The sequence below is a fragment of the Zingiber officinale genome, chromosome 8A, assembly GCF_018446385.1.
Source record: "Zingiber officinale cultivar Zhangliang chromosome 8A, Zo_v1.1, whole genome shotgun sequence".
NCBI classification, from domain to species: domain Eukaryota; kingdom Viridiplantae; phylum Streptophyta; class Magnoliopsida; order Zingiberales; family Zingiberaceae; genus Zingiber; species Zingiber officinale.
This window is the reverse complement of record NC_056000.1, coordinates 138,479,984-138,496,183: the sequence shown is the minus strand read 5'-3', so window position 1 is coordinate 138,496,183 and position 16,200 is coordinate 138,479,984. Positions and strand designations below refer to the sequence as shown.

Genomic DNA, 16,200 nt, shown 5'->3' with positions numbered 1-16,200 from the left:
TTTCCTCATCATTCATAAGTATCTTATTGCATTCATCTTTAATGCATCTTATATGGGTAAGATCTCTTGTTTTCCTATCTCTTGCTTTAGCTATTCTATATATGTCCCTTGTAAGCATTCAAAAGTTTCCTTCTTGACTTCACTCGCCACTTTTTTTTTTTTTGCCTCTTTCTTTGCTATTGCATACTTTATTAAATTTTCTTCATTCTTACAAGTTTATAATAACTTGTAGGTTGTTTGTTTTCTCCTAATATATGTGCTCTTATCCTCTTCTTAAATATATTTTGTTTTCATCCTTTAACTGTTAGTGTATGCCCTAAGAGCCAATTAAGAGTTCATTGACTCAAGACATATTGTATTATATTTCATTAATAAAAGACAATGGTTTTTATATTTACTTCAGATCTGTGCTAGATAAATAAATATAATAATGTCCTAGGGTAGTAGGTTCTAGTCTACAACATATTAATTGATTGAATTAATAGTGGACGCTTGTAAATATATATAGACATTACTCTTAACTATTCCTAATCAAGTATTAATATACAAGGACAATATTAATGCATTGAGACTAACATATAGGTCAATTGATGACTTAATCTCACAAATCATGGATATGAGATATCAAGTTGACACATAAGTATATATTAGAGAATATGTACTAAATTGACCCACCATAAGAATGTTTCATGGATCGTTAAATGAGTGTCATAAACATTCTTAGTGACTATTAGAATAAATAACCCTTAGATCTAAAGTCACTACGGTTCTCTACATGAGTTATATACTTTGGTATTGGCAAACAGCACCAGTAACAAGGTGGACTATAAAGAGGGATGTGAGTGATATAGATGAGATCTATCCTTCCATATGGCGGAAGTGATATCTTTGGACCCCTTGATTAAGCAGGACACAAGAATGCATGGTCATGCTCAAATTAGTTAATATGAGATATTAAACTTATTTGATTGAGTCAAACAATACGGATAGATAAGAGGACGATATGATCTATGCCTCATTAATCAATCTAGATATCAAGGATAGAAGGACTAAGCCATACAAGATAATAGACATGGAAAGGTTAGGTCAGATCTTGACATTCTCATTACTTAGATAGCAATTATGCATTGCTAGATGTTGTTCATTGCTTATGTATCTAAAGTGGTTTTAGATACATTATCAACATTACAAGAGCAGGTCATACACAAAGAACATGTTGATTTGGAGATAATGAGTTTATTTTAGTTTGACTAAAATGTGATAGACCATAAAATCATTGGATTGAATCCAATCCGAGTTAGACTCATTGGGTTGGATTAAGTCTAATCTGAGTTAGACTCAATTGAATCCATTTATTGAAGAAGAAACATCAAAAAAACAATGATGATTAATTTTAATTAATCATGCATTTAAGAAGAGGAAGACCAAGGGCAAAAAAAAAAAACCCTTGGTATTCATTAGATGAATATAAAAGGATTTTTAGCATTGTATTTTATACACGAAACTTACCATCTTCTTCTTCCTCTTGGCTGAAACTTCCTTGAGTGGTTGCTAGCACAACCGAGGTTGTTTCTTCTCCAAGTCATGAGTTTGTGAGACAGACAAATGACGTGTTCATGTGGATACCGTAAATAATTGATTGTGCTGAGATCTGCATCCGAATCAAAGTTGCTGTCAGGAGTACCGGTTCACGTAGCAAAGGTAACGATTCTATCTGATATAATAGGAAAACGTAGTATACACAGTGTTGTTAAAGGCGCGAGACGCAAAGGGCTCCTAGAGCACGAGGCACGTCCGAGGCGCGCGCCTCTTGAACATGAGGTTGAGTACTAAACTACTGACACATTCATATAATATGTCAAATATGATAACTATTAATATTCTACACACACAAATATCAAATATTACAAGCAAAACAACACAATGACAAAATTAATAAAAGTTTCAAACTTTTAAGTTTCAATTTTCTAATCTAAACTAACAAAGTTCATCAAAACAAGCGTAATAAGTCAAATTAATCATCAAGCTCAAGATCATCCTCTTTGTATTCTTCTTCTTTATCTTCATCTTCTTCAAATTCAATTTCTTCTTACTCATCATCTATAAATCTTAGAGATAAGTGTTTTATAGAGGAAAATGTATTTCCCTTCTCGACTTGTTTAGGCCTAGCATGTGAACTAGAGGCCATGGATGTAATGCTTTTTTTCTCTAATACAATATTCAGGCTCTTCAGCTCCACTAGCCCTAGCAACGACATCCCATGTCAAGTCATCACATTCAAAAACTAACTCATCTTCTTCATTATCACATTCTCCATCCATTCTACCCATCAACCATTCATTACTGTCATCAATATCTATCAAAGAACAACTGAGCTAACCTATTCCTTTTGTTGTTGTGAATCTACAAAATGTCAAAAATCACAATAAATATAATAAAATAGCAAAGAATATTTTCTACTTATAAAAGTAACATACTAATAGTATTATACATTTATATTTATTACATACCTGCTCAAATACACTACAATTGTGCTCATAGCCGGAAGCACTACAAGTGAGGCTAAGCACTTTAATAGCAAACTTTTGGAATTCTGGGGTATTTGCTCCGTAGCATTCACACTATTCTGCTGGAGATAATGCTCTTCTATGTCTAATTGTCACATTCCTCCCAAATAGCCTTCTGCCTTTCAATATATAAACAGCTAGGTAGTGATTTTATCTTGCTCAGAAACGCTTGAAACCAATCTCTCTATAGTTTCAAACAAATCATTCACCACTTCTCCACATATATTTGAATCTATGTATGAATAAAAATGTTCTAGATTCAAATAATGTCTTGCAGCATGCATTGGCCGATGAAGTTGGCATTCCCATTTCGTATCAATGATCTCAGACACTTCTTTGTATTTCTCTTCTTTCTCCTTAAAGACCTTCATAATTGTTTCTTTTGCCCTATCCATAGCCTCATAAATATAGCCTATTGCAGATTTTCTTTCGCCATCAACCAGTCTCAAAACACGGACTAAAGGGTCATATATCTTTAAAATATGCACAATACTGCTCCAAAATCTAAGTGTCATGATGATTTTAGCTACCTTCTTCTCCGCCGCTTCTTTTGCCCATTTATTCTTTGTCCAATCCTTTGAAATGAACATTTTTCTTAAATTTTGCGTCTGTAGGTACATCCTTTCAAGAGTGAGAAAAGCAGTAGCAAATCTTGTGACACTTGCCCGACAAAGCTCTTTTTATCTTGTAAATTGCCTCAACATATTTACCATGCCGGGGCGAACATAAATGTAAGCATTCACACTGATTGCCTTCTTCAATGTTGCTTTAAATCAGACAATTTCCCAATATCTTCTAAGATCAAGTCGATATAGTGAGCAGCACAAGGAGTCTAATACAAGTGTGGTCTTTTTGCTTCTAATAATTTTCCTACAAAAGAAGTTAGAAAACTAAATAAGTTTAATATATATAAGAAAAAGCATATTGATAAGAAAGAATTAAATAGATTCTTACCAGTAAGCACATTGTTAATTGCACTATCCGTAACAACTTGAATGACATTTGCTTCTCTTACACGCTCCACAAATCAATCAAGCAACTGAAATATTTTCTCTCCAACCTTTGCATAATCAAAAGCATCAATCGATTCGATGAAAACTAAACCTTTAGGAGAATTTACTAAAAAATTAATAAATGTCCTCTATCTTTTGTCTATCCACCCATCTGCCATCAAACTACAACCATACTTGGCCCATTCTGTTTCACACGACTTAATGTAATCATTTGTCACACTAGCCTTTTTTAGAAAAGGAACCCGCACCTCATGATAACTAGGTCCTTTTAGACCTAACCATATTGGCCAACTAAGTCCAACATCCTTTTAAAGCTTGAATAGTTAACGACATTAAAAGGAATTGTCACATCATACATTTACTCAGTTATGGCCATACAAGCTTTTTCCCTCAATTCTTTCTTGTATGCCTCATTTATCATAGTTTGTCTCTCTTTACCCTTTCTACTTTCAACATTTTTTTTGCACATTATGAGCAAAATACATATCCATTGACCAATTTGTCTTGGCCTTTTTTTGCATATTCACTGATATAGAACTTGTACTTGTACTTATAGGCGGTACAGCTTTAGCTCCAATATCATCTATATCAATATCATCACCAAGAGGGTCTACATCCTCAAAGTTCAATGTCACAAGTTTAGAAAGATTACTTTTCTCTGTCTTTTTCTCCATAAAATTTTTAATTTCTTCACGTACATGAGGCGAATATCTTTTGTAAATTGTAGAATTTTGAAACCCCCCAACAAAATGTTGTTTTGCACGATAGATACCCCCTTTTGTAACTTTTTGACAAAAGTTACAAATCAAATCATTTTTGTTATCCAGATTAACTCTTTGAAAATAATTTCATGTCGGATCTTTTGATATATATGTTGGAGTATTACTACTACCTTCCATGATAATTGAACAAGAAAATAGTATAAAAAATCAAAAACAAAATAAAAAAGCACTTTAATGAAAAAGCACTGTACCAGCAATAGAAAAGCACTGTATCGGCAATAGAAAAACATGAAAAAACAAAAAGAAAAACAAGAAAAAAAATGAAAAATCGGACAGCAGCAAAACCGGACAGCAGTCGGCAACAAGAACACAACCTGCAAAAATGGAAAAAAAAAAACAAACAAAACCAGACAGCAGCAAGAACACGAACCAACAACTCAACAAGAAGAAAAAAAATGAAAAGGAGGAAGAAAAGAAGATACCAGAACAAAGAGAAGAAAAGAAGTTGAAGAAACGAAGAAAAACTTAACAGTGAAAACAAAGATGAGAAAAAGAAGAAAAAAAGAATAACAAAGAAGAAGATAAAAGAAAAAGAAGAGAAGAAGAAGTGAATAACAGAAAAACAAAAAAAAAAAAAGGAAAAAACACATACCTGGGCGACAGCGCGACTCAGCAAAGACGGCGACGGACCGAAATACTTGGGCGACATCGCGACTCTTCTTCAAATTCAGGTTTCTTCTTCTTGTTGTGCTCTTTTCTGCTTCCTGTTATCCTTTTCTTCTCCACGCCCTAATTCCAAACCAAATTGGTTTGAAATGTTTTTTGTAGTTAAAAATCTAGAAATGGTTCACGATCGCGCCTCGATCGTGCCTCAATTGAGGTGCGAAGGCGCCCTAGGCGCGTCCAGGCGCGCACCTAATGAACAACGCCCGCCTCATGTGGGAAAAGGCATTTTTCCACAGCGCCTTGTGCACCTGACACCTCAGGCGCGCCTTTAACAACACAGAGTATACGATATTAGCAAGGATCTCTGGAGGGATCCTTATATGTAGTTTTATGCATAAGATCCCTGCATTAACTTCTACAACTTGATTTTAAGAATCGTCTCATCTTCCTTCTATTGATACTATACTTAAGGCGCATATCTAGCACTACTAACCTATATTAGGTAATTAAATTTTCTCCCAAAATGACTTTGTAATCTTTACAAATCTTTCTATTCTTCTTCCTAACCATAAGAAAATCAATTTGAAACTTACTCTTCTCACTTTTAAGCATAACCATGTATTATTCACTTTTCTTTAAAAAAAATGTATTAGCTATTATAAGTTCATATATTATCGCAAAATCCAATATAATTTTTCCTTCTTCACTTCTTGTTCCAAAACCATAACCCTTATACACTCTATCATATTCCTACTCCTACATGTCCATTTCAATCTCCTATTAAAATCATCTCATTTTACCAAATTTTTTATACTACCTCATCAAAGTCTTCCCAAAACATATATTTAATGTCCTTATTTAATGCTACTTGAGTTGCATACATGCTAATTACATTAATAATTTCTTTCACCACCACTATTTTAAGAATTATAATCATATCCCCCTTCCTAATTACTACTACTATTTCTTCTTTTACTAAACTATCTACAACATAGCTACTTCATTTCTTATTTAACTCCTTGTGTACCATACTTTACAATCTGAGTTCTCTATTATCTTTATCTTTTCTCCTACATATTTGTCTTTTGTGAACATAATATATTAATTTTTCTCCTAATTATCATACCTATTAACACCATTGTTTTACGAGTAAATGTTGGTATGCTCCATGTTCTAAATCTAAAATAATCAATATTCTTATAATGTTTGTTTTTATCCAACCTATAGTATGAGCACTCTTGCATACACTCAATTTCTCATAGAAATGTAATGATCCTTGCCAAAACACCGCAGTCAGACCCTATTTAGCATTAACACAATAACTTGATAGATTTATTTATAAGACATTCGCCTGTGTTTGATGCTTGCTAGCAACCTAGCACAACCCTTAACTTTTTTTATTCAAACTTAGGACTAGCATTGGTAGTTTTAATATAACCACATAATACAAGATAATAATTCTAGTTATTAAGGCATGATTATCAGTTCAGAAGCTTATTATATTTGTTATTTTAAAATTTCAATTAAATTTACTTTCAATAAATAAATTAAAGTGGAAACTCATTATATAACTAAACCTTATTTGAGGTAATCTCGAAGTCGATGCACTTTAAAGTGTGTCAAAGCGAGTCTACATGATAAGGCACTGAAATTATATTGTTATATTAAAATACAAAGATTCCACCACATAATAACACTTTAAGCCTTGCCCTAGTCCACTATAAAATAAACTACATATTAGGGACATCATATCAAAGGTGATCTTAAGAATATCGAATAAAACGAAGAATCCTATAAATCAATTTTCGAAACACTACAATAACATGATTCCTAACAAACAGTTAGAATACTTGTATTTGGACAACCAAAAGAGCTATCGAATAGCAAAAAATCATCAAATAGAATGTGAAAGGTGACAGATTTATTCCCACCTCTAAGAAATGAAATGGTTGCAGGAGTAACTGTGCTAACCCTTGAGCCGGGTATCTCATTTTTAATGTAGTAGCTACTCCCACCCAATGCTGGATTTGGATCAACAATGGCAACATTTAAATGCTTCGTAAAAGGTGTACTTGCTGCAAAGTCAACAATAGGATTTCTTAGGGATGTAAGATTAATTATAAGCACCTAAAGCCCTATCAAATCTAAAACATATCCACAAATCATGACAAGTGAGAAACTAATACTAACTGGATTTAAAATACTGATGAAGAATTGACATCCTAATATATGCAAAGTCTGGCTTTAGGCAGATAATCCATCAATCAGAAAGATGATGAGACCAATGTGAGCATATACAACAATACATTTATTGTCAACTCAATAAACTACAGCATTAAAAAGTTTGGAGGTTCTGTATACAATGGAGCTAGAAAAATAAACCAAAAGCTAACCTGGAAAAGCTATATTACATTAGTAAATACCTACACAGGGCACTTGCAAGGGCCAGTCCAACCATTCCACCACCAATGATGGCCACATCAAATGGTTCAGAATTGGCAGTTACACTATAATTCTTTTCACATACCTGGACAATCACAACATAACATTACTTTCATCCTACAAAATCTAGAAAATGCAAACATAATATGAAAGATCAGGTATTTAAATAATAATCATAGTATGCAGAATGAAAGATACTATATACTATAGAACAAAAAATAACATAATCAACCATAATCTGCAGTATAAGTAACAGTGAAATGTAACATGCTTGAAGCTTTAAAATCAGTTTTTGGTGGCAGGAAAAAGACCATGACAAGAAAAATATCACTGGCAATTATGATAAGCTTTGGAAAGGAATTTGCTCTAAAGATATAGCTAAATGTGTAGACAAGCTAACATCAATTTATAACACTGAAAAATAGAATTATTATACAAATGGAGGTGACTGATGAGGTCATCCAAATTGTGGTCAGCCCACAATTTATATAAATATTATGCTAGTTATTGTTCTCTGTCAAATTAAGCTCATTGACACTTGTCATCCAATTTATGGTTTAGTGGACGGCAGAGCATAAATATGCCATATCAGGTGTTATTTGACAATATTGGCGTCAATTTAACAATTAGCAAATTGCCTAAAACTCTTAATACAAACAAGGAATGGATTTAAAATTTGTAATTGATTTGAGTGATTGTCTATTTTAATTGTCAAAAGGTTGATAATTTAATTTGGTAATATTATATTTCCCAACTAGGGTATTGCTTTCCCAGTTTAGGTAAGGTTGTTTATAAAAGATATCAATTCAATGTATAGGGTATCATTCAACTAATAGAATTCTATCAGAGTCGAGTTCCTGAGTTCCTATTAAGTTTGTTCATGTATGAGCTCCATCCATCAGATCTCCTCTCCTTAAATATAAGTTTTTTTCCTCCTAGTGAACAGTAGCTCTCTTCATCCTCGATGTAATAGATCATAAATAATTTGTAATGTAAGTATTTTTATAGTAAAACACATCCAACAATGAATACCCAAATAAGATGAGGACTATTTACACTTTGGCTCCATAAATCACTATAGACACTCCATAAATACCGAGTGGGTTTTCATAGTGTGATTTGTTCTAAACCAATGCCACTTGCTTATTTATTTATTTATTATTAGGACTTTCGTCCCATTTGTCATTAAGACAGCTAAAGATTTTGATGAGTTAGGCGAAGGATTTAAGTTAGATATGTGATTGACCTGCTCTAGGTCTGCCATCCAACAAGAAGAGACGAATACATGAGCCCCTAGAAAAATTAAAAAAAAAAAACCTTAAGTTCCAATTGTCGCAGTAAAGGTCGTGTGGCATCTAAGTGTCCACGGAGTTGTAGCCTTTGAACATGAACCCAATCCAGGACAAAGTGACATACCTTCTCACACGAAGAAATTGACCCTCTTGACAAGCACCATGAAAATGAGGAAAGTGAAGAACAACCATAGATTTTAAGTAGTGCATTGTACCCTTTCCATGCTCATGCTTGACAACACATGGAAACGTACTATCATGTACTATCATCTTCTACACATGCAAAATGAGGGAGTAATTCTTGCATAGTTGTAATCGACAATGGGAGTTGCATGAATGTTGTTTCACACATACCCTTTTTAGAGTTCAAGCCACCTCCAAACTACAACCGAGTCCCTATGACGTGGCGTTGGTAAATCAAACCTCCCTTTCAAGACCCCTTCTAATTAAGCACAATGGTTAAAATATCCATTACTATAGACGAGGAAAAAAAAACTTTTTTAAGCACAATGGGTAAAATATCTTACCATACCTAGCAACAAAGCCTAGCAAACTTGAGTCCAAACCTATGCCACAACCAAACTAACACCTTCAAAAATATCCCTTCACCTTCTCACATAGCCCCAATTGGAAGAAGAAAGGAGTCAAGAGTCATGGTAGCCTTAGTAATCCAGAGCCAGAGCCTCACAATTGGCCCTAGAGATTTACCAAAAGATTTTAAATGAATTCCAAGATATAACTAATGAAGAATTACCCAACAAACTGCCGCCTATGGACACAATCCAACAAATCATTGATTTCATTCCAGGATTAAAATTGCACAGCCTACCAAACTATCATATGATTACATTAGGGTGTGTTGCACTTAACAAGCAAATCAAAGGACTTACAAAGATTTTATTAGAGAATGCCTGAGTTTATGATCGTTCCAACCTTATTAGTCCAAAAAAAGATGGCTCACGGAGAATGTGTATAGATAGTGATGTCATCAACAAGATCACGATAAAGTATATGTTTCCTGAGACTTAATGAAATGCTTGTCTTGATAGAAGGAACTTGTTGATTCTCCAAGATCGACTTACGTAGTGCATATCGCCATATTAGAATTAGGATTCACGATAATGGAAACCTATCTTTAAAACTCAACATGGACTATATAAGTGGTTACTGATGCCCTTTAGACTTTCATATGCTTCTAGTGCCTTCATAAGGTATGAACGAAGTCCTAAAACCTTTCATAGGAAATTTGTCTGTGGTCTATTTTGATCTATAATGTGGCATATAGTGACCACCTTAAGCATATTCACCTCATTCTAAAGATCCTTACGGCTCTTTCCTACAACCCTAAATTCTTTTCCTTAGGATTATCATTTCTGTAAAAGGCATTTCAATAAATCTAGAAAAGACTCTAACTTCACAGCTTTGCAAGCTTCTATCAATGGACTTTAATACCATTATGGCTCCGATAACAAAATGCCTAAAAAAAGGAGTTTCAATAGATTAAATCCATCTCGACAGACTTTAAGGAGATCAAGGATGACTAAGGGTCCTATTCATAGACATCCTGCCCTCTCTAAACCATATACCCTCTCTAATTCATATAAGGCATCTTGTGACGCATCAGGAATATATACGGGGGCACACTACACCAATAAGGTCACCTAATTACATCCATTAGAGAAAAATTCAATGAGACTCAATAAAGTTATTCTACCTACTGATAAAGAGTTTTATGCTTTTATTCAAGCTCTGAGACATTTGCATTATTATCTACTGCCCCATGAGTTCATTCTTCATTTAGACCAAAAAAATACTAAGTTTCATTCGGTTTCAAAAGAAAGTGCAATGATGTTAGGTAGGTTGAGTTCCTACAAGAGCACACTTTTGTTCTAAAACATAGTTCTAGTGTGGATAGCAAACTACTTAATGCACTAAATCATGTTGTCACCACATAACACACCACAAAAATGATCATAGTAGGATTCGATTGACTCGAACAAAATAGGAACCATATGATTTGGTAGATTTTGTGATCTTAAGACAGGTGCCTATTTTAGGGCACATGCTTTTGCATTGCTAAAACTTCACTTTGAGGCTTTCTTATTTGGGAACTACATGCTAGCGGCCTAAATACACTTTAAAAAGGAGACTATTGCCCTTGTATTAGATCAATTTTATTGGCTCTCATAACATCGAAATGCTACACAAATCGTACCACAATATCAAGCATGGTAAACAACAAAGACAACTAAGCAAAATATAGGATTGTACTCACCGCTACTATACCCTATGAGCACTAGAAAGACATTAGCATGGACTTCTTACGATTACCCTGGACCAACTAAAGCCATAATTAAATTTTAGTAGTAGATCAATTTTCAAAAACAGCATATTTTATTTCATGCAGTAAAACAAATGATCCATCCAAGTTGTTCTCTAGGAAACTTGTTCGGTTGCACAAGTTGTCCATGTCTATAGTGTCACCGTAAGGATAATGAAACTTATTAGCTATTTTCGGAAAACCTTATAGAAATTATTTGAGACCCAACTTAAATTTTCTTCCACCTTCCATCTCCATAAGACCAAAGAGAGGAGGTTGTTAATCGGAGTTTAGCAAACTTATTAAGGTGTTTAATGGGTGAAAAAAAAGAAATTTGGGATTCAATCTTGCCACTAGCCAAATTTATTTATAACAATTCAGTAAACCGACCTACAATCCATTTCAAATTCGTTAATCTTATAAACTTAATAACCTTAACTATCACTCATTCTTTTGAGTCTGAGATCCATGTTGATGTCATGAGGAAAATGGCACTAAACAATAAGGCTTATAAAATTCAAGTTGGCGCACACTGTAAGTTTAAAGAGTACAATGCATATCTATCTATTACGCATTCACCCAAAATGTTGGTGCAAATATGCCCCAAGTACGAAAAAATAGACTTCAAATGTCAAACTAATGGATAATTTCCATATTTCTCCAACTTATAGTAGAAAATATTAAGTACAAAAAAAAATATACCAAAAGATGGTCATTATCTTTTGCCATCTAAGGGCATTTTGCATTTAAATAAAACTATTTTACAACAAAGAGAATATTATAATATACAATTTCTTCCCGCACTAGTTTAGCTATAACAGGAAAACTAAATTGGCATGGTGATTAATTGATTACAGAATAGTCATTAATTATCATAAAAATAACCAATTAAAGGCATTTTGGTTCATATACCAATTCAAAATGTATGCATCTATATTTTGTATACAAAATCAATTCATTTCAATTAGAAATCAAAACACAAACAATCTTTCGTGAATCAAAATATATCACCCTTAATTACAACGTTATCATCCAATATCATTTATGTAAGTATAATTTTAAGTTTCTCGAGGGAAACATATGTTGCCTATTAATCTATATATTGGGTCTAGATTAGTCACTCGTCAAATTCTTAGAACAGGGAATGTTGCTGCATTGTCTAAGATATTTTAGCAAGTAAAATTGCCCAACAATATTTTTGTGAAGTTATATTAAACCAACAAATGCTTATAACGTACCTTGAAGTGAACCCTCGAGTCATGGCCCATTACCTTGGCAGCTGCAAACACAGAACAAAATAAGTTTAAATAAAATCCCAATCACAAGTCGAATCCCACTCAGTGATGGCAAAAAAAAAACTCAGGATCTAGATTACTCCTCAAAGGAAGCAAAGGACTCCATAGTTCAAATCTCCACTTAACAACCATTAAATGCATAAATTCGAGGGCAAACTAACTCGAATGCAAGATCTAAAAAAAATTGCAAAGATCAACCAAAATCAAAAATTGAAGCAAAGAAACCATCAATGAAGAAACTTACACTCGGTAGGGTTGGAAGGTTCTCTCGGGTACTTCACCTAATTGAAATAATTGACCCATGAAAATCAAATTAGCATTAGATTACTGACAAAACTACTGTCTCGAGGTAACGAAAGAAATGAACCTCACAATTACTACAAACAATTCTTCGCGACCTCCAACTCTAAACTCGACTATGAGCCCTTGGGCAGAAGGGGGAGGGAGATGACACCTTAGAAAATTACAATGAAACTATAGGATGATTCCTCTTTAAAGGCATGATTGGGGCAAAGTGGGTTGGGCTTAGAAATCGTAATGTGCCTAATTGGTGTTTAATTTTTTTAGAAACTCTCCATTTGTCACTTTAAAATTATATTTTCTAAAGGAAATAAAATTTTAAAAATAAATAAATATGTATTTTTTTAATAAAGATATTGCAAAATAAACACTTTAAATTTATATTTTCCATAGAAAATTAATTTTTAAAAATATATATTTGTCAATAATTTTTTAATGGAAATATTGTAAAATAAATTCATGATGAGGTAAAACAAATACAATAGTCATTTAATTACTTTAGAACTTTCCTGTTTCTATGAAATAGGTTTCTTCAACACAATTTAATTTAAATTTTTTTGCCAAAAATACATAAGTTATTTAATTTCTACCAAAATTTGAGATATAATTGTATCAACATAGGTAAATATTTCTATTTTATATTTTATAAAAATAAATAAATTTTATAATATTTCTAGTTATATTTAGCATCTATTCCTCTTCTATTTTATTCCCAAAAATATTCAAGCATTTGATGAAAAAATTATTATTTTTAATAATATACTCACTTTAGATGTATTTAAACTCAAATGCTTTTTTTCACCTAGACAAAGGGTCAATTAGGAGGTAATGTAAGCAGCAACAGATTCATGTTTATTTTGTTTGAAGTGCAATATAAAAATTAAAATTTAATATACATAAAGCAAAAAAAATGATTGTTTAGGCAACCAAATTAAATAATCTATATACTTTTTCAAAATTACTATTTTTTAATTGTATTCCTAAAATCCTGTTTAGGCAATAAAATTAAATCATTATCAAGATTCATTCTCGATGAGTTGTTGGGTCCTACTACAACGTATTGGCAAGGATCGCGATATCTCCATAAGAAATTGGATGTCATGTTAAATAGGCAAGAGTTCTTACATCATAGGTTGGATAAGAACAAATATTATAAAAAAACTAAGAATCTAAGATTTGGAACATGGAAGGAACTCTCACTAGTAAAACAATGGAAGTAGTAGATGCGATAATTAGGAGAAGAATTAGTATTTTGTATGTATAAGAGACAAAATGAATAGACGAGAAGGTAAAAACGATAGAAAACTCGGGTTTTAAGTTATAGTATCCAGTAAAGAGTACAATAAGAAATAAAGTGGATATTGTTGTAAATAGTTCGTTAAAAAATAAAGTTGTACAAGTAATTAAAAAATGAAATAGAATTATAGCTCTCAAGATAGTACTGGTGAAATAAACTATGAACGTAATTAGTATATATGCACCTCAAGTAGAATTAGATGAAGCTACCTAAATAGGATTTGGGACGACCTAAATAAAGTATTATAAACATTCTACCAAATGAAATGATTTTAATAGGAAATGATTTGAATGGACATGTCGGGGTGAAAAATGAGGAATACGAGAGGGTACATAAGGGTTATGGGTTTAGAATAAGAAATAAAAAAGGAAAACTATATTGATTTTGCGATAGCATATGACCTTATTATTGGTGCAATCGACCTAGGTTTTGATGTGTGTGTCAAAAATTTTAAGTTAGGCTTTCATATGTATTTGATATGTGTTTGAGTCTTGCAGGACTTGGAGAAACACACGAGGAACTTGGTGCGACCAAGTGTGGGAAGCTCATCCAAGGGCTCGGATCCTTGAGTCGGTGAAGGATGGTGTGGAAGACATTCGAGGGACCGCCGGACGAGGAGCAATGGAGTGGAGCCGAGGGAAGTGGACTTCAAGGCCGCGTGAAGGATGGCATGGAGAGGAGCCGCGGGCTCGGGTGCATCTGAGGGACGAAGGCCGAGGAAGAGGACTTCAAAAGCGACTCCGGAAAGGATGAGAGGAGTGAATGTACTGGACCAGTCGACTGGTGATGGGACCAGTCGACTGATCCAAATTCACAGAACGCACAGAATGATTCTGTGCTCATCGGCTTCAGGACCAGTCGACTGGTACATAGCCGTTGGCAGAATTTGACTTTCTGCAGAGAGCCGTTGGCTGGATCCAACGGCACACCAATCGACTGGTGCTTGGACCAGTCGACTGGTGTCGAGGTTTGAGTTGATTGTTGATCAGCTCTCTCCTCTTATTTAAGGGATGCTTTGGGGGCTTGAAGGAGGTTACTGGTGCTAATTGTAAACCTTCTTAGTCTTGCCCAAAGCTTCCAAGTCTACTCTTCCTCTCCAATCCTAAGTTTCATCTTGTAAAGAGGAAGAGGCCTTTGTGAGAGGTTTGCTCCACCGAGAAGAAGAAGCTCTAGCTAGAGATTACCGGGGACTGATCCACCGAAGGATCAAGGGATCGTCCACCTCAAGGACACGTCGTGGAGTAGGAGCAAGCAATCTCCGAACCACGTTACATCGAGCGTGTTAGCGTTTGTATTCTTGTTTGTGTTTCATTGTTTTAATTTCTATATTTCCGCTTGCGTAAACTAACGTATTGTAGAGAAGAAATCGATTTGGGGGTGGCCTAGCTATCCAAACCCCCTTCAAGCCGGCCACCGATCCTCCAACATTTGGTATCAAAGCAAGGACGCTCTTCAACGAACTAATCGCCAAGAAGAACAACATCATCAAATGGCCGGCTCAAATATTCATCCACCCAAATTCGAAGGAGAATTCTCTTGGTGGAAAAAAAGAATGGAGGTATTTTTCAATACCGATTTTGAGATTATGCTAATTATGGAAAACGGTTTTGAGATACCTAGGGGGCAAGACAATGAGATACTCGAGAAGATAAGGTGGAGCAAGAAGCAAAGGGAAGAACACCTAGCAAACTCAAAAGCCTTGCATCATCTACTAAGTGTTCTTCCCCAACAAGAGATAACAAGAATTGGAAACTACACAAGTGCCAAGGAATTGTGGGAAAAGCTAGTAGAGCTTCATGAAGGCACATCGGAGGCTAAATTGGCAAGAAGAGACCTCCTCCGAACTCAACTCAATAATGTAAAGCTTGAGAAGGGAGATAAGGTATCTACACTTCATGCTAAAATTAAAGAAATTTTAAGTGGACTAACAAGTGTAGGTGAGAAACTCTCCAACCGAGACATTATGATGAAAGTCATCAATGTTTTCCCAAGAACCTCAACATGGAGCTCAATAGTAGATTCATTCTACATTTCAAAGGATCTAAAGAAGAGCTCTCTAGATGAATTCTTCTCAACAATGGAGCTCCATGAGACTCGGATTGAAGGACTAGATGGAGAAAGATCAAGAGGAGTAGCCCTTGTGGTAAACAAGGGAAAGGGGAAGAAGAAGAAAGACCCATTTCCATCATCTTCCGATTTCGAGGAGTCAAGTGCCTCAATGGATAGCGATCAAGAGGCATATATGGTAAGGAAGATGAGAAAAGCATTTAAATCTTTTTCTTCTAA

The 16,200-nt window shown here is 34.2% G+C and overlaps 1 protein-coding gene across 7 annotated transcripts in view; it reads right to left on the bottom strand.

Moving 5' to 3' along the window:
• The window catches only part of LOC122010401 (ubiquinone biosynthesis monooxygenase COQ6, mitochondrial-like), a 36,137-nt gene that overhangs the window by 7,720 nt on the left and 12,217 nt on the right, over positions 1 to 16,200 (bottom strand). For all 7 annotated transcript variants that reach the window (XM_042566921.1, XM_042566923.1, XM_042566918.1 and 4 more), the window contains 3 exons: positions 12,261 to 12,301; positions 7,396 to 7,495; positions 6,900 to 7,043 (listed from right to left, as the gene is read on the bottom strand). In XM_042566921.1, coding sequence (XP_042422855.1) covers positions 6,900 to 7,043; positions 7,396 to 7,495; positions 12,261 to 12,301 — 285 coding nt within the window. The remainder of the gene's footprint in view (positions 1 to 6,899; positions 7,044 to 7,395; positions 7,496 to 12,260; positions 12,302 to 16,200) is intronic.